We start from the raw sequence: 24266 nt of genomic DNA, 5'->3' as shown, positions 1-24266 counted from the left end.
CAACCATAAAACTTTTGTAGTGATGACTTTAATTTTGTAGCAACATAACCTTGTTCCAGAAGCCTAACTGTAGGAAGTCCAGCGCGATACAAGAAGTCTGTGTAGTTACGGCAGCCTCCGGTTTTGTTTGTTTGTTGGGGTTTAACGTCCGAGCAGCAATATTTCAGCTATATTCAGACGATTGTTTGTTTGTTTGTTTGTTGGGGTTTAACGTCCGAGCAGCAATATTTCAGCTATATTCAGCCTCCGGCATAACGTACGAGTTGTAATATGAATACTCCATAAGCAGGTGCTGAAGGGATGTTCCCACAGATGAAAGGATAGTTAACAATACGGAATGAAAAGATGCCCCCCCCCCCCAAAAAAAAAAATGCAGGTTGAAATACGAATAAAAAAAGTTATTTCAACAACTCTATCAATGAAACTCCAGTGGCGGATCCAGAGTTTCAGGGAAGGGGACCAAAAACAAATTCTTGACAGGATCACCGGTGAGGGGGGCATGCTCTCCCAAGAAAATTTAGAAATATTTAGCCTAAAATCCTGCATTCTGAGGGTATCTTGAACCATTTTTCAACAATTTTTCTAAATTGCAATTTTCTAAGGGGGACCGGGCCCCCGCCCACTGAACTTAGTATATATATATATATATTTTCTTTAATTCTTCTAATGCGGAGATATGATAGTCATATTTACAAGCATGTACAAAGATTAAAAAAGAGAGGTGAAGTATTTATCAGATCATTTTGAAATAATAAAAAAAAGGCAACTACGAAACGATTGAAGTTCTTCAAATTATCTACTCATCTCCCGAATCTCTTAGAAACTTTGCAGAAATGTTAATAAATTTGGGAATGACATCAGACTCTAGACTTGGACAATGTTTCATTAACAGTAACATTACCAAGAATCATTTTGAGTAAGCGTTCTCTGATAGTTGAGAAAAGTCAATCAAGGTAAACGTATGTTTCGAACACTGTGTTCTAAAATGTGTCTCTTATGATGTCAGTACATGAGCAGTCCATAGTGAAATGTTCAATTGTGTCGTAAAATTGTCTGCCACAAACCTTGCACACTGACGTATTTGACAAGGGGCGGATCCAGGATTTTAGATTACGCTGAGACGCACAATAAAAATTGAAGCGGAGCGAGGCGAAAAATTTTATGAGGTTAAATTTTGAAATATTCTTTTAGTGTGGGTGCAATGTAGATATTATTTATGGTAAAATTAGCGAGAAATTAAAGTTTCAACCCAAAACCGCCTAAATCTACCCCTAACCAACCCATGCTTTGCAAATTTTAGGGGGGCGCACGCCCGCCAAGCCCCCGCCTGAATCCACCCCTGTTGACATGAAAAATACGTTGGAAAGTTCATTCGTACTCTTTGCAGCAGTCCATCCAGTGAAAACACCAGTTGTGTGAACGTTTTTAGAGCGGGAGAAGTCGGTATCACTGTTCATTCTAGTTAAACGTTCATTGTTTGCTTTTGATAATATTGCAAGTGCACATGTGACAATTCGTTTCCAAACTATTTTAGGTAGGAAGTCATTTGATGTTATATAACTATCAAAATAATGTTCCAAATTGTATTTTACAAATATCCTGTATATATCTGGAATATATCCATACATGTCACTGGTATCACATGAAAACAAATAGAGTCTCTGAAGGAATACACACTTTGACGTATGACTAGGCTCAAGTGACGCCAACTTCTGGGGGAATATTAGTTTCTTTCTATCTCAAACATGATGTCAATTTCACCGAGCAAACTTTCCACCATATCAGATCGTGTAAGCGTTCTTTAGTTCAGTAATCGTTTAAGTGAATAATATTGCATTTTACGCAAAGATTTTGTATCGTTTATAGTTCAAGGCTAGAAACCACTAATTCCACTTCCCATAGGCTTCTATGCAAATTTCACAATATTCAATGGCTTCTCTGGACTTTACCTTAACTTTAACCTGCAGAGGACTATATATCAGCACGATTCTACATATATCAGCTCACAATCCTCAGAATGGCATGTGGGGTTAGCAGACTTGCAGTGCAGTACTGGTCACCGGAAGTGAAGTGTCTATAAATACCATGGGAAATCCCAGTGTTTTCACAAGATAGGGGTATATTTAGAAATCATTATGGAGATTAGGCTTCACATCACAAGAAGCAAAATGCACCCATAAAATGTACAGAAATGTTTTTCCTTTCAGAAACTGTTTAAATTTTTTAAATAAGATCAGAAGTTTTTTCACAGCACTATGAGGAACAGGGGTAATTTCTGCGTAGGACTATTTTTGCGTACGTTCCAAATGCTTATTGGTTGAATTGGTGGTCTGTAACCTAAATTCGTCCATAACTTACATCCATATAAGGCTGACGTAAGCACTTGTACAATGTATGGTATGTCAATGGATTAAATACAGTGTTCATATTACAGATCCCAAAAAGTCCATGGAAGAATTTCCTGCCTTTGTCACAGGCCTTAACTACGACTTCAGAACACCTCAGATCGGGAGTAACTGTGATTCCAAGATGGAATATAGAGTCAACAATTTTAATTATCTCAGTTCCAAGTTTCCACACATACAAAAATTTAGTAGCTACTCGAGCTTTTCGGAATATGGCAATGTCAATCTTTTCACTACTGAATTCGAACAACCACGTTTTAGTATATTGGTAACATATATCAAAAAGGGACTGTAGCCACGCTGGACTGATAGCGAGTAATGCTAAGTCATCTGCGAATGCTGGATTACCACAGTTAATGTTACTAAGTTTTCATCCATAAGTTGATGCTTCCAGTTGATTCAAGAAGTCATCAATAAAGTGTTTGTACAGGAAGGTAGATAAAACTCCCCCTTGTCTAACGCCCCTTTTGACGGTAAACCATGTTGATGTTACACCATTTAGCAACATAGAACTTTTCATATTCACATAACACTGGTCTATAATTCGTAACAACGGTCCCTTGATTTCTAAAGATTTGAGCTTTCGTATAAGTCCAGAATGCCACACCGTTTCAAATGCGCGCTTTATATCTAGGAAAGCGGCGAATACAGTACTATTGGACTCAAGAGCTGACCAGATTGTCTCAGACAGAGTAAATGACGTTGTTACACAATTTAGAGTTTTTGTGAATCCTTGTTGTTGTTTGTTTGGGAAATCAATTGAAAATGTTTTAATCCAGTTCTGCACTCTAGTAAATATCAGTTTTTCAATCAGTTTGTAGAACGCGCATTTATAAAGATATTTAAATTAGAAAATACCAATTTTAAAAATTCAAAGATAATAATCCAAGAAAGGTTTGTTTGTTTGTTGGGGTTTAACGTCCGAGCAGCAATATTTCAGCTATATTAAGACGAAGGTAAAAAATACAACGAAACCTAATGAAAAGCACACATAACAAGAAAATCAAATGACACCACACCAAATAACTATGAGCATGGTCAACGTGTAATGATAAGGGTATAAGTTAGACTTACTGGGACAGCTCAAGACATTTTGAAAAGCCGGGGTTACACAGAAAAAAGGGGGTGCTAGGACATTATTTGCTTCTATTTTTGCAAATTTTACACATGAAAATGACAAATTTCAAATAAAAAGGGGGTGTTAACCCCTGCACCCCCTCTGAAGCTTCAAGCCCCTCTCTTTAAATTTAACACAAATGAAAAAAGTGTTTACGGATTGCATCTATCTCTCTGAAAGCAAATCTATACTCATTATTGCAGTATTTAGTCTGGTGGCGTTAGCTTTGAAATCTTATTTTGGGTCAAATAAAGTGACAGAATAAAAAATAATCCGTTACTACGAATAAATGAATGGTGGCCATGAATTAATATCGAATTGGTATATCGAGGCCAAGAATTATATTAGTAAACTGTGGCCACGAACGAGTATATCGTGGCCGCGTATTAATTTGTGGTGTACCCGAGTTAGCAAGACTTGTCACGAATTAGTAAATCGTGGCCACTAATAATAAAATCGTGTCCACAACTGACTATATAATAACGATTTCATATGAAGAAATGAAGATCATTAATCCTCCTACATTTATTTTGAGAATGAGACGTGACAGACTTATCTTTAAATATACTAAAGGAGGGGCTTAAAGGAAACATTGTTTCCAACTACAGGATTCGTTCTTGTGAGCAGCACACTTTCTTACAGTTGTTAAAAAAATATAGTTTCTACTAAGTTAAAGAGCGGACACTGTTTTTGGACACATGGAATCGGCGGATATATTCCAAATAAGTTTTTGCGCCACGTATTTACACGATTCGTTCTTGGTACATTTTAATAGAGGTTTTAATCATGCCTAGTTTTATTGCTGAAGTTGAAAAAGTATCGAAGTAATAGAGTGGACATTATTTTGTGACGAACGGTTGGGCTGAAAAGCTGATTACTACAGGGAGCCGACGATAATCGGCGGCGCCCTAATTGTTGTAAGAACTTTTTTTCAACAATTATGGTTATAGCCTACTATTGATTCTATTAACTGTCAGACTTTTAAATTTATACCAACCAAAATGTGTAACCCGCACGCACTCCCCGTTCCCAAATCACATATATCGCCATTTTTTCTATTATAATCAGGAATTATACTGAAACTTGGTCCTAAATTTGGTACGGGTACGGGTAATACATTTTGGTATTAAATTTGAATACATATGAAACTTGCAATCACCAGATTTTAATTAATTTATATACCAGGCCCTAGAATTTTTCATAGATTTTACCCACAAAATTGTCTTTAATTCCTTTTTACGCACCCCCCTCCCCCCAACCTGAGATCCTGTCTCTGCTCCTGCATACAGAGTAACTGAATTAAACTGACATCAATATTACACAAAAAAAGTGGTATGCGCAGTCATGGAATTGAATGTAATACTAAGTCCCCGGCATAAATATCTACACGGAATATTGCACATTTCCGAATCCGATACTCATCAATCTTTTACTATCGCCTTTAAAAACTTCGGTCGATGGGGAATGGCAGCTCCGCCAAAACCTTGGGAAAGGGCTGGTGTTAATCAACAAAATGCAGGCAACATTCCCGTAAATAGTATGTCAAGGTAATAGAAAATTCCGTTACATAAACATGTAGAAGGTCTGAATGATATGCCAAAAATACCAGTAACCGTACTTAGGACGCAGTTGGGTTGAATATGTAGGACTGGACAGTCACTTGTTTTGTTATCATTGACAGTTGATTTTTCTTTTGAATTTAGTAGACGACGAAGTCTTCATAAAGGTATTTAATGTGAAATAAAGAAATAGCTTTGACGCACCGAGAGCCGGCTTTCAGTCGGACAGGAAGTCTGTCTTTCAGTTTCAGTTTCAGAGCTTCCCATACAAAGTTTGATATTTTCGTACTCAAGTCTGTCAGTACACTCAGGGTTCAAGCTACTCGAGAAAACAGGGAGAAGTAGGGAGTTTTCGGGGAGAAGTGAACATGTACGTGCATCATTTACTAATGCTTTCTTTTAATTATATGTGTTATATGTTACTTGCATGCACACAATATAAGCAGGCATTTTTATATGTTTATTTTCTTTTATTGAGATAAATATTACTTTTTCTGTAAGCTACATGTGCAAGTAACTAAATATTTTGGACAAAATGAAGTTATTCTGATACAGGTCCATACAGTTTCTCTGGAATGGGGGTTGGTTTATCCCATATCTTCTCTCTCTGTGCCTGGTGTAACTTGCACGTCAGCAGAAAGTATTCTGTATTCTGTTCTGCTTCTCCACAGGGACACATAGGTGATGGTATGACCTTCAAAACTCAGTACAGATGTTGGTTGAGTCTATTGTGTCCTGTCCTGAGCCTGAAGATTGTAGTTTGCTCAAATCTTTTTAGTTGATGGTAGCTGTCTTGCTTCAGAGGGTATTGTGCAGAGACTTGATGATAGTCTTCATCTCTGTGTAGCAGACAGGATTTTCATCTTGCTGTTGTTGAGTGCCTTCCTTTGCAGCTTATCTGCTTTTTTATTTCCATTGATTCCACAATGTGAAGGTATCCATTGTATGGCAGTTTAAGGCTCTTGATGGAATAAATAGCTCTTTCAAGTTGTGGTAGTTTGTTGTTGGTCATTGCTTGTATTACGGAGAGGGCATCTATTAGAAATACTAATTGCATATTTTCTGCGGTTTCCTTGATGTAATTTGGATGAGTGCTTCTTCTTCAGCCGTTTAGTTGGAGCAATGTAATCCTGTTTGTATTGCCATTGACTGTTGTACTCCATTTGGGTATTCTATGTAGTTACCGGCCCCTCCTTTTGCTGTCGCATTTGTGGCCAAACTGTCTGTGTAAACTCTTGCCCACAATTCTGATGGATACTCTTCTTCCAGCATGCTCATTGTTATGGTTTTTCTGACGATGTTTGGTTGTTCATCTTTGGCACTGAGTAATGGAACTGTTGTCTGAATGGTTATATTGTCCTCCTTGTAGATTGTCATTCATTTTATAATCTATAGGTTTGACATGCTTAAGTAGATGTTCTTGGTGTTTTCTTTGCAATGCTCTTGTTTCTAGAGTGAAGCTGGATCTTTTGAGTCTGCCTGAGGATAGTTGTTTCAGTCTCTCTTTCATTGGGTGGTTTTGTAAGCATTGATATTTGGTGGCCTGTATTATAGCTTTACATTCTCTTCTCTTACTTAATGGTTGTATGCTTGTAATTTCCTCCATACTAGCAATAGGTGTTGATTTCATGTCTCCAGTGATGATGCGGAGTCAGGGGTCGCGCTGGGCTTGCCAATGTTGCAATTTGCGATTTTTGATTTTATCTGGTGACAAAAATAGCCAGTTGGCAATTTTCTTGGCGCCTAGGTTTTGTATATTGAAATTGACAGGAAGTTTATCAGCAACGGGTATTCTCTCCAATTCAACAATTGTGTTGAAAGTCAGAGTTAATTGACTATGACCAATTTACGACTGAAGGCAATTAAAGGTAATTAGGCCAGGCGACTGGACTGACAATATCCTCATAGGAGGTGTCAATCAAATGTAAATATATTATTGAGGCAATCAAAACTCTCATCATCTGGTCAAAGGTAAACACAATTAAGGCCATGTGCACATGGCTACACACAAGTTTCACAGCCCTATTTAACCATGTAATACATTCAGAAACAGACTTACGTAATAACAGAATAAATTATATCCAATTATCAATGATTATCCCATCAGGAAGTGTCTAAATACTTCGAAATGAAAGAATTGATAAAAGAAAATGGATGGCATTTGTTTACACTTTTGCCATGTGACTTTTTTGGCGGAAAAATGGGTAAACAAATAGAATGGGGATTCCCAAAATCTAATTAAGGAAATGCTATTCAGATATCAAGATAATTAAACAGGGACACAATTAATGGTCCATGGTACAAACTGTAGTTTCATAGAAATTTTATCACTTGACAAAAAGAATCAAGTTTGTTAAAAATAATAAGAAAAAAAAGTAAATTATATTGTATTAGGTAAATTAGACCATAAAGGGCAACTTAGGAGAACATGCATGTTTTAAAATCAGGGACTGTATGAGAATAGTAATATAGTCTTTGATGGAAGTAAAATATCTGTTTCTGGAGCATATGAAAGTGACAGACTAGAGCTAAAAATCTGCTTTATACATGCATCAGGAGTGAATCTTGGGTACATGCATGTCATGAATGGAGAATTGACAAAGATAATTCACCAGTGAACTTAATACTACTGCCTTTTTTTAAAAGTATAATTTTTTTTGGCACCCTTTGGCTCTAATTTCTGAAAACGGGCGACAAAAAATGGCAGCTGGCGATTTTTCTGGCGACAGAATTTTGAAACCCAGAGCAGCCCCTGGGAGTGCCTGATTCTGGACTTTATCTAGAGTCTGATGGTGAGACTTTGCTGTTGTCATCCAAGCACTAGAGCCATATTCTAGATGTGGGCGTACATTTGCTTCGTAGATAGATTTCAAAACTTTCTCATTAGCACCCCAGTTTGTACCAGCAGTTTTCTCATGATGTTTAGTTTTTGTCTGGTTTTGGCTTCTGCTGTCATTATATGCTGTTTCCATATATGTCGCTTATTGAAGGTTACACCAAGGTATGTTTGCTGATCTTTCATTGTGATATGGATGTCATCCATGGTCAGTTTGACAGATTGGGTTTTAGGTGAGAGTGTAAAGAGGGTTGTTGTCGTTTTCTCTCTATTGATCGTAACACACCACTCATTGGCCCATTTGACTACCATATCTGATGCTGGTTGTATCGTATCCTGTACCTTGCAGTAGTTGCATACTCTTCAGAGCACCAGCGGACAAGATCATCTGCGTAGATTGCTGATTGTACACCATTTCGTAGCTCTGAAACTAGGTCATTCATATATGTATGCAAAGGGTTGGTGGCAATACTCCTATCCGTGGTACACCCTGTTTTAGAAGTATTTTTCGGCCATGCTTCCCATCTACGAGTACTCTTTCCCTTCTATTGTACAGATGTGAGTTGGTCCATTTGTACATTCTTCCACTTACTCAAAATGTAAGAAGTTTCACAGGAAGGCCATCTCTCCAAACTTTGTCAAATGCTCTTTGAAGAGCTCCAAAGGCAGCTAGCGTTACTTTCTTTGATTGAAATGCATCCTCGACTACTTGAGATAGATGTGTTGTCTGATCTTCTGTGCTCTTGTACTGTCTAAAACCAGCTTGTTCATGACCAAGAATGTTCTCTGATTCCATGTGTGTCTGTAGGTGCTCGTTAATTATGCGCTCCATTAATTTGCAGCAACTGCTTGTTAGGGTAATTGGGTGGTAGCTTGAGACTTTCAACTTGTTCTTTCCCCTCTTCAGTACTGGCATCATTATGGCTTCTTTCCAACATTGAGGGACTTGACCTTGTCTCCAGCTCAGGTTGAGAGTCTCTAGCAAAGTTGTTAATGCTATGGTGCCAAGGTGTTGGAGCATTTCATTGGTGATGTTATCAGGACCTGTTGCCTTTTTCATTTTCATTTTTCTAATGGCTGCCTTCATCTCAAACATGGTGATATCTCTCTGCATAAGTTCATATGTTGGCACCTTTGATCTTTCTCTCAATTTAGTTCTTACTTCTTTTTTCCGTGATGGTTGTATATTAGTGTTGCTTTCTTTCTCATAGCCTTTAGAAAACTCATTTGCTGCCGCTTTCGCTATAGTTGTTTCTCCTTCAACTTCTAGCATGATCTTTTCACCTTTGCTTCCCTCATCATTAAATGCTTTTGTCAAGTTCCAAAGCTTTTTTGTATCTTTTTACATATCCATAGATGATGTTTTCTCTCTCCACCCTTTCCTTTGACATTCAATCTTAGATGTTTGGCCTTGCACTTATGGAGTTTGATGTTATTTTCCTGACTGGGATTTAGTTCTGCATCATCCCTTGCCCTTGTGAGTGCCTTGTGTGTTGCCTGTATCTCACTGGACCAGTATGGCTTGTAGTCCTTTCTTACACCTCTTGGTATACTTTCCTTTGCTGCCTTTAATACAACATTGTTGAATGCTTTCACCACATTGTTAATATTCTTTCCCTCTATTTCTATGTCCCTTGTAAGTTCATCTGTTCTAGCTTGAAACATACTCCAATTTGCCTTGCAATTCCATCTTGGTAGCTGAGCATACTCAGACGTTGTTGTTTCTTCAATGGATATCATGACAGGTCGATGATCACTGCCTCCTAGCTGGTCACATACCTTTCTACTGATTTTTTGGTGTATATTGTCAGTACATAAAGCTAGATCTGGTGTGGTGGTTGTATGCCATTGACGAGAAAAAAAAGTAAGCGCGACAGTGGCGTTGTTGACAAAGATAAGGTGGTTTTCATCCTGCCAGTCTTACATGGTCTCCCCTCTTTGTCCATGGTATTATATCCCCAACTTTGTGATTGGCTGTTGAAATCACCTGCTACGAGGAATGAACTGTCTGGTATTTGTATGGTGTCTAGTGACAGTTTCTTATCATTGGGACAGTAGAAGTTAATGATGTTATACAAACTTTTCCCAATAGTTGCTTTGATTTCAATATATTCTTCTTCCTCCATAAATTTTTTTGTCTCTAAGGCATTAATGTTGTTTCTTACAAGAGTCATTACACCACCTTTCTTTCTTTCCTTTCTATCACTCCTGAAGACTTGGTATCCTCTAATCTTAAAAGGTTTGTCCTCTTGCGGATGTGTTTCTTCAATACAGCAGATGTTCATATTGTTTTCATGAAGAAAATGTTGAAGTTCTTCTCTCTTATTTGATACCCCTTCTGCATTCCATTGCACAATGTTAATATGTGGTTGCTCTTTTCTTTTCGGTTTGATCTTTCTATGGTCAGTAGCTCTCCTTGTTTGTCCCCAGACTCCACAAGACGAAACTATGGTACCTCCAGTAGCATTGGTTGGGCTCCTTTGAGACAGGGAGCCCGGCACTGCACCTGCCTGGTGGGTCCTCACAGGGCAAGCACCAAAACGTTTGTTCATGGTTTCAAGTGTCATTTTGGCTATTTGTGCGTGGTGTTGTGGTCTGTTCGAGTGTGCTATATCGCCCAACACCTCCGTCATCAGCACTCTAGGTTTTCTGTCGGGTTACCTCATCCTTAGCTTCTGAACAGAAGTTCTGATCCTGGAAGTACTGGAAGGAAGTTACAGATTCCTAGTTCTGGATTTTCCTCGAGGTTGTCTCCTGAAGCCTTTCCCTGTCAAAGGGTGTAGCCGCAAGGCAGCAGAGGTTTTTTGATCAGAGTTTTCCTTCTTTTGGATGGGCTACTCTCCAAGGTTTACGAACCCCCATCTACCCGAGGCTATCTGATTTTAAGGTGCCAGTGACTCGCCTTCGCCCCTTCTCCAGTCAGTTGGTAAACCTGTCATGAAGGTTGGAGTTGGACTTAAGTTGTCAGAGGCTGTTTTAGACGCACGCCGAAAGGGGCATTTAAAATGATATTGAGAGCCCATTCCCAACAGCACCCCTTGGCTTTGACAACCTTCCGTGACCCATAGGTTGGATTTCTAAATTTTACCTCTACCTCTTATCAAATTTGTAACAACAAAATTAATATGACTGAGTAAAGCAAAGCTTCTTGCAGTGCATTGTCCTATTGATTTTATCTTTTAAAATTTCAGGCAGTGACATTCTGTTTGAATTTTCATTTTGTTGGTTTTTTTTCCCTTGGACCACTTAACCCATAATGATTTCTTGTTCAAAATATCCAGTCTCTTGTGGGTCCAGGGCAATGCCTTGGTGGGGGTTCTGGGGGAAAAAAGTCCCCTGGAAGCTCCTTAATGTTAGCCTTTTTGAGATTTAAATTTTGACTTGAAAGTATGGGATTAAGTCTGCAATATTTTCTTCAGTTTTGTTTAAAATATATGAATTTGGATATATGATGAATCATAACTGATGTAGTCTCAAAACCCTGTAATCCAGGAGCTCCCCATGATTCCCACTAGATCCATTTCTAGACTAATGCTGATAAACTTTGTTGACTGTTTAGTACTATGCCATTTTATATGAAATTTTGATAAATGTCATAGTTTGTTCTTAGGCTTTTATTTACTTGTTACGAAATTTGAACACTAACACATGCAAATAAAAGCATAGGAACAAAACTGAACATTTATTAAATGAAATTCCATAACATGTGGTGGTTCCTAGTGCTTATTATTTTCATAATAAAATTAAAATTTGTTGTTGTTTATTGCCTAATTATTACTGTGACATGTAGAGCAGTTGCATGTGTCTTATTGTGAAATGTTGGTCTAAAAATCATAGTCTGATAAGAAATTCTTTGCTTCTGAAAAAGAACAAGGCTGGCAGTTTTAGTCTGGTTGACTTTTAGACGGACAGAATGTTTTAAACATTACAATGTATTTATTTTCTATTGTAATCTGTAGCAGTGTTGAATCTCGGAGCCATTATTTTTTTTATATTCTTGTGAACAAAGGCCAGACATATTCTTTTCAAACTTGGGGTTGCCAGAATATTTTTACCAAATCTCCCCCTCCCCGCCAAATCGAATGGTCGTCCCTTAAATAATATTCGAATTCTGTAAAAGTCTGTTTCACGTGGTGACTCGATGTCAACACTAAAAATTCCTGCACTCGTCTGCACAAATCACAACAAATATTGGGAAAAATGACGGGTATGGGGCAATTCCAAATACGAACGGCATTTTTTTACATGTTTTCATAGAATCTTCACCTGTGTTTAGCTTTTCGTTCAGCACAAAATAATTGGTGATTGACTTTGTTAAGTCACCACATAAATCGTCATAGGTTAAAGCGCTTTAACGATTAGACTCTGACGCTGAGACCAATATAAACAATAATAAACATTATAGATTGCGATTTTGGAGACATACCCGTAGCCTACAGACAAAACGATTTAGATATCTATTTACTAGATTTTTCCTCATGATTTTTTTTGCTTTCATTTTATTCTGCCAGTACCAGATGCTACCGTAGCCAGGTAAAACTATCGGGTATCGGCTCTTAATGAAAGCACTGTATCAGTCGGTACGAACTTGTCTCAGGCTTAAGTAATGTTCTGTTGAAATTGAGAATTTACTCTTCAGTTATGAAACAAAAAGATCAAAAGAAACACTTCTGGTTTTCTACAGATTTATCAATTGAGATAAATTTAACCGAAGTCTCGAGACAGGAGAGAAATCGCACAACAACTTTGTACAAATTTGTACGTTTCGTAACAAAATATGAATTATCGTAAACTGGAGTGAAGAATGTTTATCGCGTATCCTGTCGTAACTGTTTAAAACAAAAAGCTGATTAAAATACTTCTTCGTAACCAAATATTCGATAGATTTGGAAGATTTTTACAATTATTTATTTACTCGAACTGGCGCCATTTGTTTTTGAATTGGTATCAGAAGAGAGATAACTCTGGTCAACTTATTGCTAACAGACGGAGTTCAGTCCCGATCACGGGTGGTGTCTAAAAACGAGAGGGCGACTTCACTTCCCTTTTGGTATTGTCTTAGGGCGAAATGAGTGATCTCAGGGTGACTATATCTCCCGAATCGCCTAGTATCATGATCCACAGCCATAAACTATAAATTTGGAGAATTTGTTAACCCATGTTCATTATGAACACGAGAGCTACTGCTCCTCTATGTTCATCTCTGTTGTATCTGTTTGTGTAATAAAATTGTCACTTCCTTTTAATGGTCCGTAATTTGCTGTGTAATTGTATTTCAGTGGATGTTTTTTCCAGTACTGTCAAATCTATTTTCTAACATTTTAACTTTGATGATTGATACAGCATGAACAGGTAGGCTGTTCTATGTGGCAGCTACACGTTGTTCAAGAAATATTTTTGAACATCGTTTACATCTCCGTTTCACAACTTTCATACTGTGGCCTCTGGTGGTATTCCTTTTCAATGTTAACATTTATCTGTCATTTTCTAATCATATATTCCAGTTAGTTAGTTATATTAAATGTTTCAAGCATATCTCCTCCTAAGTGTCTGAATTTTAGTGTTGGCAGTTTCAATATTTCCAGTCTTTTATTGATAACTTTTCTCTGATGTATGGTAGCATCTTGGTTGCTCTTAGTCATTCATTTTCAATTGTGTCAATATCTTTACTTTTGTAAGGGTCCAAACACTGTTTGAGTACTCTAGATATGGTCTCACTAATGCCTTGAATAGTAAACTAAATGATGTGTAACTTAAATACATGTAGCAGAATGTCCGATGAATAATACTGACTATTTGATTTGCCTTGTGGACTTGAATTTGAAATTGCTTATCGAATAATAAATTGCTATCGATGTTCACCCAAATGTCATTCTTCATGTCAACTAGATGTTGTGTTGCCACATACTTCTTCAGTGTATATTGTCTGGTCAACCACATTCTTTCCACTTGTTGTGTATTTTAAGCGCTTTGCAGTGCACTTGTCTGTCTGGAAGCATAGCATCCATTCAATGCTTCAGTCAAATAGGTTACACTTACTTTATGTTACCGGTATATGTCTATTTTGGATGGTTGATTAGTATGATCATACAATAGTCAGGGTTCTCACTAGGATTTTTACATGGTGAGTCCTGGGTTAAAAAGCGAGACTATACCGACAGCGTTGAAAAAAGATTTGCATGAAACTTACAGTGATTATTAGAGTATCCTGCACAAGATGACCGTTTGTATTTTTGTTTGGTTAAAAAAACATGGCCGCTGTTACTAAAAATAGAACATAGTGGTCAGACAGCAGATTTTTACATTTATCTTCAAAACCATTAGGTTTAGCCAATTTTTGATGTGGGTAAAGGTATTCAGCATAATGAGATCTATCAGTAGTTAAATTTTGGTGAAAATATGTCCACCCATGTTGGAGTTATTGCCCTTTTTTGACGTTTTTTGCTGTTTTTGATGTTAATACTTTCAAAAGTCTTCTCAGAAACTACTGAATAATTCAATGATAGTTGGTATTCTTGTATTTTAAGGTATCTTGAACAAAATGACCGTTTGGATTCTGATCGGTTGAAAACATGGCTGTCATTACTAAAAATAGAACGATGGGGTCATACAGCAGATTTTTGCATATATCTTTAAAGTCGTTAGGTTTAACCAAATTTTGACTTAGGTAAAAGTATTAAGCATAATTAGATCCATCTGCTGTCAACTTTTGGTGAAAATCTGTCCACCCATGTTGGAGTTGCCCTTTTTGGACGTTTTTAGCTGTTTTTGATGTTATTACTTTAAAAAATCTTCTTCTCAGAAACTATATATAACTAAATATAATTCAATGAAAGTTGGTATTTTTGTTTTTTATGGTATCCTTAACAAAATGACTGTTTGGATTTTTGATCGGTTAAAAACATGACCATCGTTACTAAAAATAGACCGTAGTGGTCAGACAGCAGATTTTTGCATAAAAAAATGTTTCTCAAAAATCGTTTGGACTTCTTTTGCTGTTTTTGATGTTATTACATTAAAAAATCTTCTCCTCAGAAACTACTGTACAGAATTCAATGAAAGTTGGTATTCTAGTTTTTTAAGGTATCTTAAATTAAATGAGTGTTTGGATTTTTGATTGGTTAAAAAACATGGCCATCATTACTAAAAATAGAACACAGGGGTCAGACAGCAGATATTTGCTTATATGTTCTAAACCGTTATGTTTAGCCCAATTCTGACAGTGGGTAAAAGTATTCAGCATGATGAGATCTATCAGTTGTCCAATTTTTGTGAAAATCTGTCCACCCATGTTGGAATTGTTGTCCTTTTTGGATGTTTTGTGCTGTTTTTGTTTTTATTACTTTCAAGAATCTTCTCAGAAATGAATGTACAGAATTTAAGGAAAGTTGGTATTCTAGTTTTTTAGGATATCCTGCACAAAATGATAATTTGGATTTTTGATAGGTTAAAAAGCATGACCATTATTACTAAAAATAGAACAAAAGGATCAGACAGTAGTTTTGTGCATTTATCTCCAAAACCGTTAGGTTGAGCTAATACCTTTCAACTGCTGAAGTGATCCTTATTATAAGGCCTACAAAAGTCTCCAGGGATCAAAGTTGTCAGATGACTCCATGCTAGAGTTATTGCCCTTGAGAGGAGAAAAATGACAGGGTTTTTTTTTTTTTAGTTTTCAGCTAATATCTTGAAAAATATGTTAGATAGAATGAGACTTTCAGTTGCTGAAACAGTTCTTATTATAAGGCCTACAAAAGTTCCAAGGGTCAAAGTTGTCAGACAACTCCATGTAAGAGTTATTGCCCTTGAAAGTAAAAAAGTATGGTTTTAGCTGTTTTCAGCCAATATCTTGAAAACTATAATAGATAGAATGAAATTTTCAGTTGATGAAATGATCCTTATAAGTTCTGCCAGAGTCTTCATGGAGTCAGACTTGTAGGACAACTCCTTGTTAGAGTTGTTGCCCTTGAAAGGCAAAAAATTTAGGTGATTCAGGCTCCTGGGAGCCTCTTGTTTGAAAACAAACTTATTCTGTTTACAGGCTTCTTCACATAACTCAATACATAATGTACATTTAGTTCCACGTACTTACAATATAATACTAATATACCTGCCAACTTTTGAAAATTCCCATAGGGTTTTTTTTTTCAGGACAATGTGTGAACTGACATTTTTGGGACATGCATGTATTTTGCTAATTGCATAGGTTTTACTGTAGTAATGTATGAATGAGACAATCACTATAGCATTATAGAGCCTTTTTTTCAGTTTAGATTGAAGTCAGTTAGTCCCCTTTTTTGTGTTGGATTCCTCCAAACGTAATTAAAATTCCTAAGTTTTATCAAATAATAATGAGAAAATTTATTTTCATTCAAATTCATTTCTACCATTTGAGGAAACATTGAGCATATATTTCCATCTGCCAATTGGTGTCAGTTGAAGGGGGATGGTGTCTTTAAAATTGAATTGTTTTGAAATAGAAAAATTGCAGTTCAGCAAAATTATTTTCATAATAAGCCTTTCTTGAGTGATGTGGCATTGTCATGCAATAGTTTAAATATTTCGGTTTCAAGGAAACTTTGGCATATCTTACTTTTCATTAAATAAATACCATGAGGTGCAATATATGAGGAAATGTCACAAATATTCAAGAATGTTGATACTAAATTTTCAGATCAACATAATTTTAAAGGAATAGTATTTCTTTTAATTATTGCCAACAAAACTTTTGGGAAAAATAATGCACTGTTGAAATTACAGGAAATGTGAAGATTGCGGGGGAGGTAACTCATTTTGTTTAAACAGTGATAACTTTAAACAAAAATTACATACGTGGTTCTACAAATTTGAGACCTGTTAAAATGAAATGACTGGATGTTCACAAAATAGTGGTATATCCAATCAAGATTCATTTTCTAATTGTCAAACCCTAGTGAGCTGATTGCTCCTCCAAGATTTGATTACCTGTCATAAAACGTTGAATAGTATTTGAATAGTATTTGAATTTTTTGGAAAATGGGTCTCTGCCGATTTCCCTTAAAAATTAGATAACTTTTGTCTCCTATCCTGTCAATAGTAGAATTATAATTTGTGTTAATAATTGAGGCCTCATGGGCCCTATAGTGGTCTGTCAGTCTGTTACAAATCATGTCTGGGCTTAACTTTTTTGTCTTTCAATATAGACTTTTGATATTTTGCATGTGGGTAGATGACCTAAAGACCACATGTCGCATACCATGGATGTTGGTCTATAACCTTGACCTTTGATTTCAGGGTCAAATTCCTGTTTTTCTCTAAAAAAACTTGAGTCCAACTGTAATTTTTTTTATTTGATATGGGCTTCTGGTATTTGGCTTGTGGGTAGATCATCTAAAGACCATGTGTGGTGTACCATGGATTTAGGCTTATGACCTTGAACTTTGACCTTAAGGTTAAATTCTATTTTTTGGTGACAAATTTGTGTCTAGGCTGTTATATGTATATGTACTTGTTTGTCTTTCAATGTGGGCTTTTGATAATTGGCATATGGGTAGGTCATATAAAGATCATATGTTGTGTACCATGGATTTGGGCCTATGACCTTGAACTTCGACTCCAATGTCAAATTCCAGTTTTTCTCAGTGTCAAACTTGTGTCCAGGCTGTTACTTTTATGTCTTTAGATTTTGGCTTTTGATATTTGGCATGTTGGTAGATCGTGTAAAGATGATGTGTTGTGTACCATGGATAGTGGCCCATGACCTTGTCAATTTTTTTTTTTTTTTTTGACAAACTTGTGTCCGAGCTGTAACTTTTTTTGTCTTTTGATGTGGGATTTTGATATTTGGCATGTGGGTTGATCAGCTAAAACAAATTCATTATATGGCTTAATTGCCACAGCAGGGCCCACAGAGATGGATTCCATCACAATGATTCCTAGTTTTGTTTGTTGATTTTAAAACAATTATGGTTGAACTTTAAAGTTTGTGATATTTATATTCAGTCTAATAAACGATCCCGAGATAAGAAGAATGCAAAAGTGGCAGAACAGTCTACCTGCTTTTGTAGTACATTGTATGTAGAAAATTTAAATAACCAGTTAATTTTATATTCTTAAGCCAAATAAGCTTGACTCTAGCCTGTCACTGAGTGGTCTTGGGCTAAATCCTATGTGGTGACTTTCATGAATGAAATCAGGGTTTTGATAGCTATTTGAGATATTTATATAAGAGTTCTTACTGGAATGAAGTCTTAAGATGGGGGAAAGGTGGCAGGAAGGCCTACCTGTCTTGTAGTAGGTAGTACAGTTATATAACCAGTTAATTAAGTTGGCTATATGATTACAGAAATTATTTAACTGAATAGGTTTATCCTTGGCCCATCACTGAGTGGTCTAGGGTTCAATCTTCAGTGGTATAATTTTGAGTTGTCATGCTTTCCTGTTACATTAGATATATTTGGTTTGGAAATTAAATTTTACAGGCCCAACAGCATTTTTACAAGACTCAGGCTTCAGGCTACTTGTTATTTCTGAAGAGTAAAGACCATAGTCTGATCAAAAGGATGGGGCCTGCTTTTGATCTGAAAGTTTGGTTGATTACAGTGTATATGGAAAAAACTCAATTAATAAAGCATATGATATTTTACCTTCTCTTCAACCAAGTAGGTGTATTTTTGTTTCATTACATTTACATGTACAAGTATGTATTTTTTTGTTCCTGGAACTTCCAAAGGACATCTTTTTTTTTATCCCATATGTTACCTTGATACTGTGAAATAGTTAAATTCATGGATACCAATTTTCATGGATTAGAGAGGAAACACAAGTTTGTGGATTCTTGAATCGTGGTTTTAAGGTTTTCAGTATACATGTCAATGGAAATTTCCTTTTTGTTGCAAAACCAAATTTCGTAGTTTGGCGTACTCATGAAAAGCACAAAATTTGGTACCCTAAGAACAATGGTACTTTCACAGTAATGCCAATTGATGAAACAGTTCATGCATACTACATAACTTCATTATTCAGAAGCCCTACACACTTGTAGAGTTTTCAATGATTGTCTTTAGTAGTTGACTGTCAGGTTCAATATAGAGATTCTCCAATAACCTCTTACATGTACTTGTCTTCAATACCCCAAATTTGAAGAAAAAAAATTGTTTAGATCTTCTGATTTTAAGTCGCCATAAAGTAACAGGAGTTTCAATTTTATTCAGGTTAATTACTATATGTAAAACTTAAACTATGGCTGAAATTTCTCATTCATGTTTTTTTGTATGGGCCATTTGGGGAAAATGTAGAGTAAGATTTGTAATACTGTTTTGATATAACTGTAAACAAAATTTTGCAAACTTTTGAAGTGATATTCTGCTTGTCTATGCAGCATTAACAAGCCATACATTTATTAGTACATGTATGTCAAAGTACAGTAAAAATATGTTTTAGGTTAGTGTATATTCATTGGAATTTTTATGGTTTGACAAGAAGCTGAAAAAGCTTCTGGTACTGGCTGCTGTTTTTACTAAACCATTGGTGCCCAGTAATAAAATACTATAATTGTAAAAGTGTAATCTAACAAGTAATTTAGGGTACAACATACAAAACTACTGACTTAATACCCGTAATACTTATCATTATAATACTATTTTCAGCTCACCCTTAAACTCTGGAGTAGGAGGGGGTCTTCCACCATGTTGCCAGCCGTCTGCTGCTGCATCTGTTGGGGCTGGACCACCTCCACCAGTCCCAAGTCGTGCCACACCTCAATCTTCAGCTTACAGTAGGTTCTCATCACCGTATGGATACTCCAGTCCATACAGTAGTTATGGAATGTATGGAGGATACAGTCCATACAGTAGTCCCTATAGCACTGGTATGTATGGGGGCTATGGAGGTCAATATGGTGCAAATACTGGTGAATACAACAGCTTTGCCAGACATGCAGAAGAAAATTCTCGTCAGGCTTTCCAGTCAGTTGAGAGTATAGTGAATGCTTTTACTTCTGTGAGCATGATGTTAGACTCTACATTTCAAGCTGTTTACAATTCGTTTAGAGCAGTGATTGGTGTTGCAGACAATTTTTCACGACTAAAGCAGCAGCTATCATCTGTATTTTCTGCTTTTGCCTTGTTTAAGTTCTTGAGATATTTGTACAGGAAAGTACTGGTGTTATTACGACTCCGACCTAACATGGAGTCTGATGAAGCCTGGCAACAAGCTACAGCTGCAGCATTCCCAGCTGGAGATGGAGATGTTCCTAAGAAAAGCACATGGCCTATCATGATGTTCTTTGCCATTATCATGGGTGGCCCATACTTGATTTGGAGATTTATATCCAGTGTCACTCAAACGCAAGGTATTTTATTTGTCTGAGAATTTTGTTGCAGATATTTGGTGTTTTACACGTACTTCTTATCTATGTATATAAAATGTATTCTTTGTTTCAACATAAAGTAACATGTAGCAACACATAGCTTAAAGATGAATGTTTGGATTTCATGTATATTTTTGCAATCAATGATAATACTTTTTAAAAGTAAAAGTCAAGCAATTATAGAGGGATAAAAAGATAAAAAAGACGTCCCAAGTATTTTTTTTTATTTAAACACTTGACTTTGTCTGTACATACACCAATTTGTTTTTCCATGACAAAGCTGGTAGTATGAAGTTAAATCTTCTATCTATTTAGATAAAAAATGGATGACTGGGGAAGATGACCATTTTGTCGCCACAGCCCAGTATGATTACAAAGGAGACTCTGATGATGAACTGTCCATCTCTGCTGGACAGGAGATCAAGGTTGCTCCAAAAGGTCGGTTGATAAAGCACACTATTAATATCTTAACTAAATTCTTGGATTAAAGTTAGCAACAGAAAATTTATGTTTCCAAAGTAGAGTTGTTACTGCTATCTGGTTGAACAAAGGTTTTATATTATTGGAAATTCTGTGTATTGTACAATTTTTTTTTTCTGTGAGATAAAAAAGTCTAGGCTAAGGAAGCATGTTTAACTTTGTATCTTGGTCAAATTACTGTTTTGTCTTAAGTGAATACTGATTGCATGTACATGTTACTATGGTAGGACGAATAAAGCTTCCATTACATATTTTTTTTAGTTTGGAAGCCTTCAATAAGTGCAGAGTGGCTTGAAAGCTCACCTGGCCCAAAACCACCTCCTCTGCAACTCTATATCTGATTATTTTTTTTTGGTTTCAACCATCTTTGACATATGTAGTTTCAAAGTTATAATCACCCTATCTGTTAAACAGAATCTTGAGCTGAATACTCTATTTTAGGTCATAAATTTGAGGTACTTGAAGAGATAAAAAAAAAAGTTTGAATGCTTACTACAGATATAGCATAAAAATTTCTATTTTGTTACATGTAATTTTTTGGTAGAAGTTATTTCCCAAAATAATCTATATATTCTATCATTTGACTTCCTTATCAGATAAAAAATTGATAAAGAGAAACAGTTAACAAAGTGTTATTTTGCCAAACCACTACTAAGGGAGTTTTTAACGTCCTTGATTACCCTGTCAGGTCTCACACAGACGGCTATTGCCAATCAAACTCTTTTGTGTCATTTATATGACAAAACAATTGTGGTGGTATAATCATTGGTATCATGCTGTTATGACCATTGCTGTCATCAGTAGACACTTCATGTCCAGACATTTACTTGTTTAGATGTGAACAGACCTCTTTGCAATGTACCACATGGTGTCAAACCACCAAAGGAAGGCTAGGATCAATTGTAGGGGTTATTACTTCGAACATTTGAATTAAGGGCCAAAATTTGGCCAGAAGGCTGAAGCAAGCATTTCCATAATGTCAGTATAATAATAGTGGATGAATCTCTTTAAATGGTAGAGCCATACCTCAAAAGGATTGCTGGGATTGATTTGAGTATTGTGATTTGAACTGATATTGGATTGAGGGCTAAAAAGGGGGCATAAACCAATGTACAGATAATAATTTGAATGAAAATGAATGAACCTCTTTGAAATTTAACCTAAGGTGCCATTCCTTCAAAGGAAGGTTAGGGTTTGGGGTTGTTTTAGAATAAAGGGCCAAAACAGGATTTGACTACCATTGTTTCAAGCTGTGCCCTGCAAAGCATTGTGTTGTCAACTTTAAGAAATAATTCCAAATCATCTTCCAAATATACAGAGAAAGATGTTTGCAAAATAATGGAATTTTTAATCGACAACATATTTGTCCAGTGTGGTGGACATGTTTTTCAACAAACGGTCAGCATTCCAATGGGAACAAATTATGCTCCTTTACTTGCTGACCTATTCCTTCACTCCTATAAGGCTGACTTTATAGCTGATATGAAAGAAAGGATATCGTTTGGCTAGATCCTTTAATCTCAATTTCTGCTATATAGATGACGTATTATCTTTAAACAATCCTATTTCGGGGATTTGATACATCGCATCTACCCCAAAGAACTTGAGATAAAGGATACTACAGACACTGTGAAGTCAGCCTCATATCTTGACGTACACTTAGAAATCGATGGTAAAGGAAAACTATTAACCAAACTTTACAACAAACGTGATGACTTTTCACTCAGAATTGTCAACTTTCCTTTCATCTATGGTAACATCCCTTCAGCACCTGCGTATGGAGTGTTCATATATCACAACTCATACGTTATGCCAGAATTTGCTGAAATTATGCAGACTTTTTGTATCCCGCTAGAACTCTAACAAATAGGCTTCTGGAACAGGGTTATATTGCTACAAGACTGAAGTCATCACTACAGAAGTTTTATGGTCGTCATCATGAACTCGTGAATAGTTATGGTGTATCCATCTGAACCATGAAAACTGATTTATTCTATGGGTCATAGTTTTCCTTTCCTCGTTTGTCTATCCCAAACTTGACTTTTTATGAGCAGCTTGGCAGGTGTTTCTAGAAAAGCAGAGGACGCTTACCCTACCGGTGCACCTGGTCCATGCTCCTAGTTTTTAGTGGAGTCCAAGTTGCTCATTTGCTTTTGTTACTTTGTATGTATGATTTTAGTTACTTTATGTTCTTTGTTGTGTACGTCTGTTTTCCATGTTTGGTCTTTATCCCTGGATTATATTCTTTTGATTACCGCTGTAACCTTGGTTCTCTTGATTACTCTTTGACAATGTTTGCACACTGATAGAGAGTAACTGTAATCTGGTAAATATACAGAAATTACTAATAGAAAAAGGAACAGATATGAATCCTATTGTTACATTGTTATCAAAATGGTGCCAACTATAACTTTTGGGACATATTATTCTTACTGATTAATATAAACATGTAACACCTAGGTGAACCTCTTGTAGAACTGTTTTATGAGAAATGAAAATAGAATAAAAATGGGTTTAAAAGGTATCAAACATTAAAGAACATGATGAAGTATGATAATTAGTAGGAAACTACTGTACATGTGTTCCTAATACATTGTTTGTAATTCAAATTTTTTGGAAAATTTTAGAACTTCAACCTAGAATTAAGGGATGGCTTCTTGCTAGTGTTGATGGACAGAAAACTGGGTTAGTTCCTGGAAATTATGTGAAAATATTAGGTAAAAGACAAGGTACAAATAGACTGAATCAATCAGTTGTTGGTGCTCCGCTGAATTCTGTTATGGAACCCTGTGGTAGTCAGAAACAGGAAACCGGCTGCAGTGAGAAGAAATCCTGCTGTAGTAAGGACACATCCTTATCAAATATTTCTGGACAAGAATTAGATAATATCTATTCAGCAAACCAGCAGTCAAACAATAGTCAGGTTTTAGATAATGTGTATGACAAAACATCAGAGATGGATGCAGGAGATATTGTGGAGCAATGCCAGCAGTGAGACTTGTGTAAGAAGAACATTGTAGTCAGATATCTGTGATTTTGTATAATTATTTTATAAGTAATAAAATCGATTATAATATGATGTCATTTTATCAACACTTGTGTATTTCTCTTTGTGATATAAAAACTTTTGATTAATTTTTTCAATGGCATGTTTAGACTATGCCCATTTTTGATGTTAATAATCATCATTGCATTCTCACACAAATATAAGTACATTTTAAAAGTTGTTTTTTGAAAAATAATAACAAATTAACAGAAATATATAGTTTTTTAAATTGTCTTAAAATTTGAAACTATAAAAGGAATAAGGAATAAATATATAAAATTTTCAATTTCATCCTCCTACAGGTTGCCTCATGTGAGTAAATCAAGCTGGTGGAAGATACAAATAGCTATGTTTACTTTACTTCAATGCAATAAGTTGGTTGGTTACATATCTTCAGAGTTGGGACTAGGATTTAGCCCTCCCAGGTCGCCCGAAACAAATCAGTCTGAGTCAGATGAAATTTCAATCGCTTAT

The 24266-nt window shown here is 36.1% G+C and overlaps 1 protein-coding gene across 1 annotated transcript; it reads left to right on the top strand.

Annotated features, from left to right (window-relative positions):
• The first annotated feature begins 4941 nt into the window (after positions 1–4941).
• On the top strand, positions 4942–23825 carry LOC148629363 (peroxisomal membrane protein PEX13-like). Its single transcript, XM_088549253.1, has 4 exons — positions 4942–5069; positions 19545–20248; positions 20582–20704; positions 23374–23825. Exons 1-4 carry the CDS (start codon positions 4987–4989, stop codon positions 23739–23741), a joined length of 1278 nt encoding a protein of 425 aa, XP_088405379.1. The 5' UTR covers positions 4942–4986; the 3' UTR covers positions 23742–23825.
• Positions 23826–24266: the final 441 nt, after the last annotated feature.

This window comes from Perna viridis, chromosome 1 (assembly GCF_037379345.1).
Source record: "Perna viridis isolate PV_CMFRI_1.1 ecotype Kerala chromosome 1, ASM3737934v1, whole genome shotgun sequence".
In the NCBI taxonomy this organism is placed as follows: domain Eukaryota; kingdom Metazoa; phylum Mollusca; class Bivalvia; order Mytilida; family Mytilidae; genus Perna; species Perna viridis.
Note: the sequence above shows the minus strand (reverse complement) of the source record. Positions and strands in the feature narration are given on the sequence as shown.

Coding starts and splice junctions, on each gene's coding strand:
- LOC148629363 (XM_088549253.1), top strand. CDS start 4,987: ATGGCAGCTCCGCCAAAACCTTGGGAAAGGGCTGGTGTTAATCAACAA. Junction 20,249..20,581: donor CAGTGTCACTCAAACGCAAG/GTATTTTATTTG, acceptor CTATCTATTTAG/ATAAAAAATGGATGACTGGG. Junction 20,705..23,373: donor GATCAAGGTTGCTCCAAAAG/GTCGGTTGATAA, acceptor GGAAAATTTTAG/AACTTCAACCTAGAATTAAG.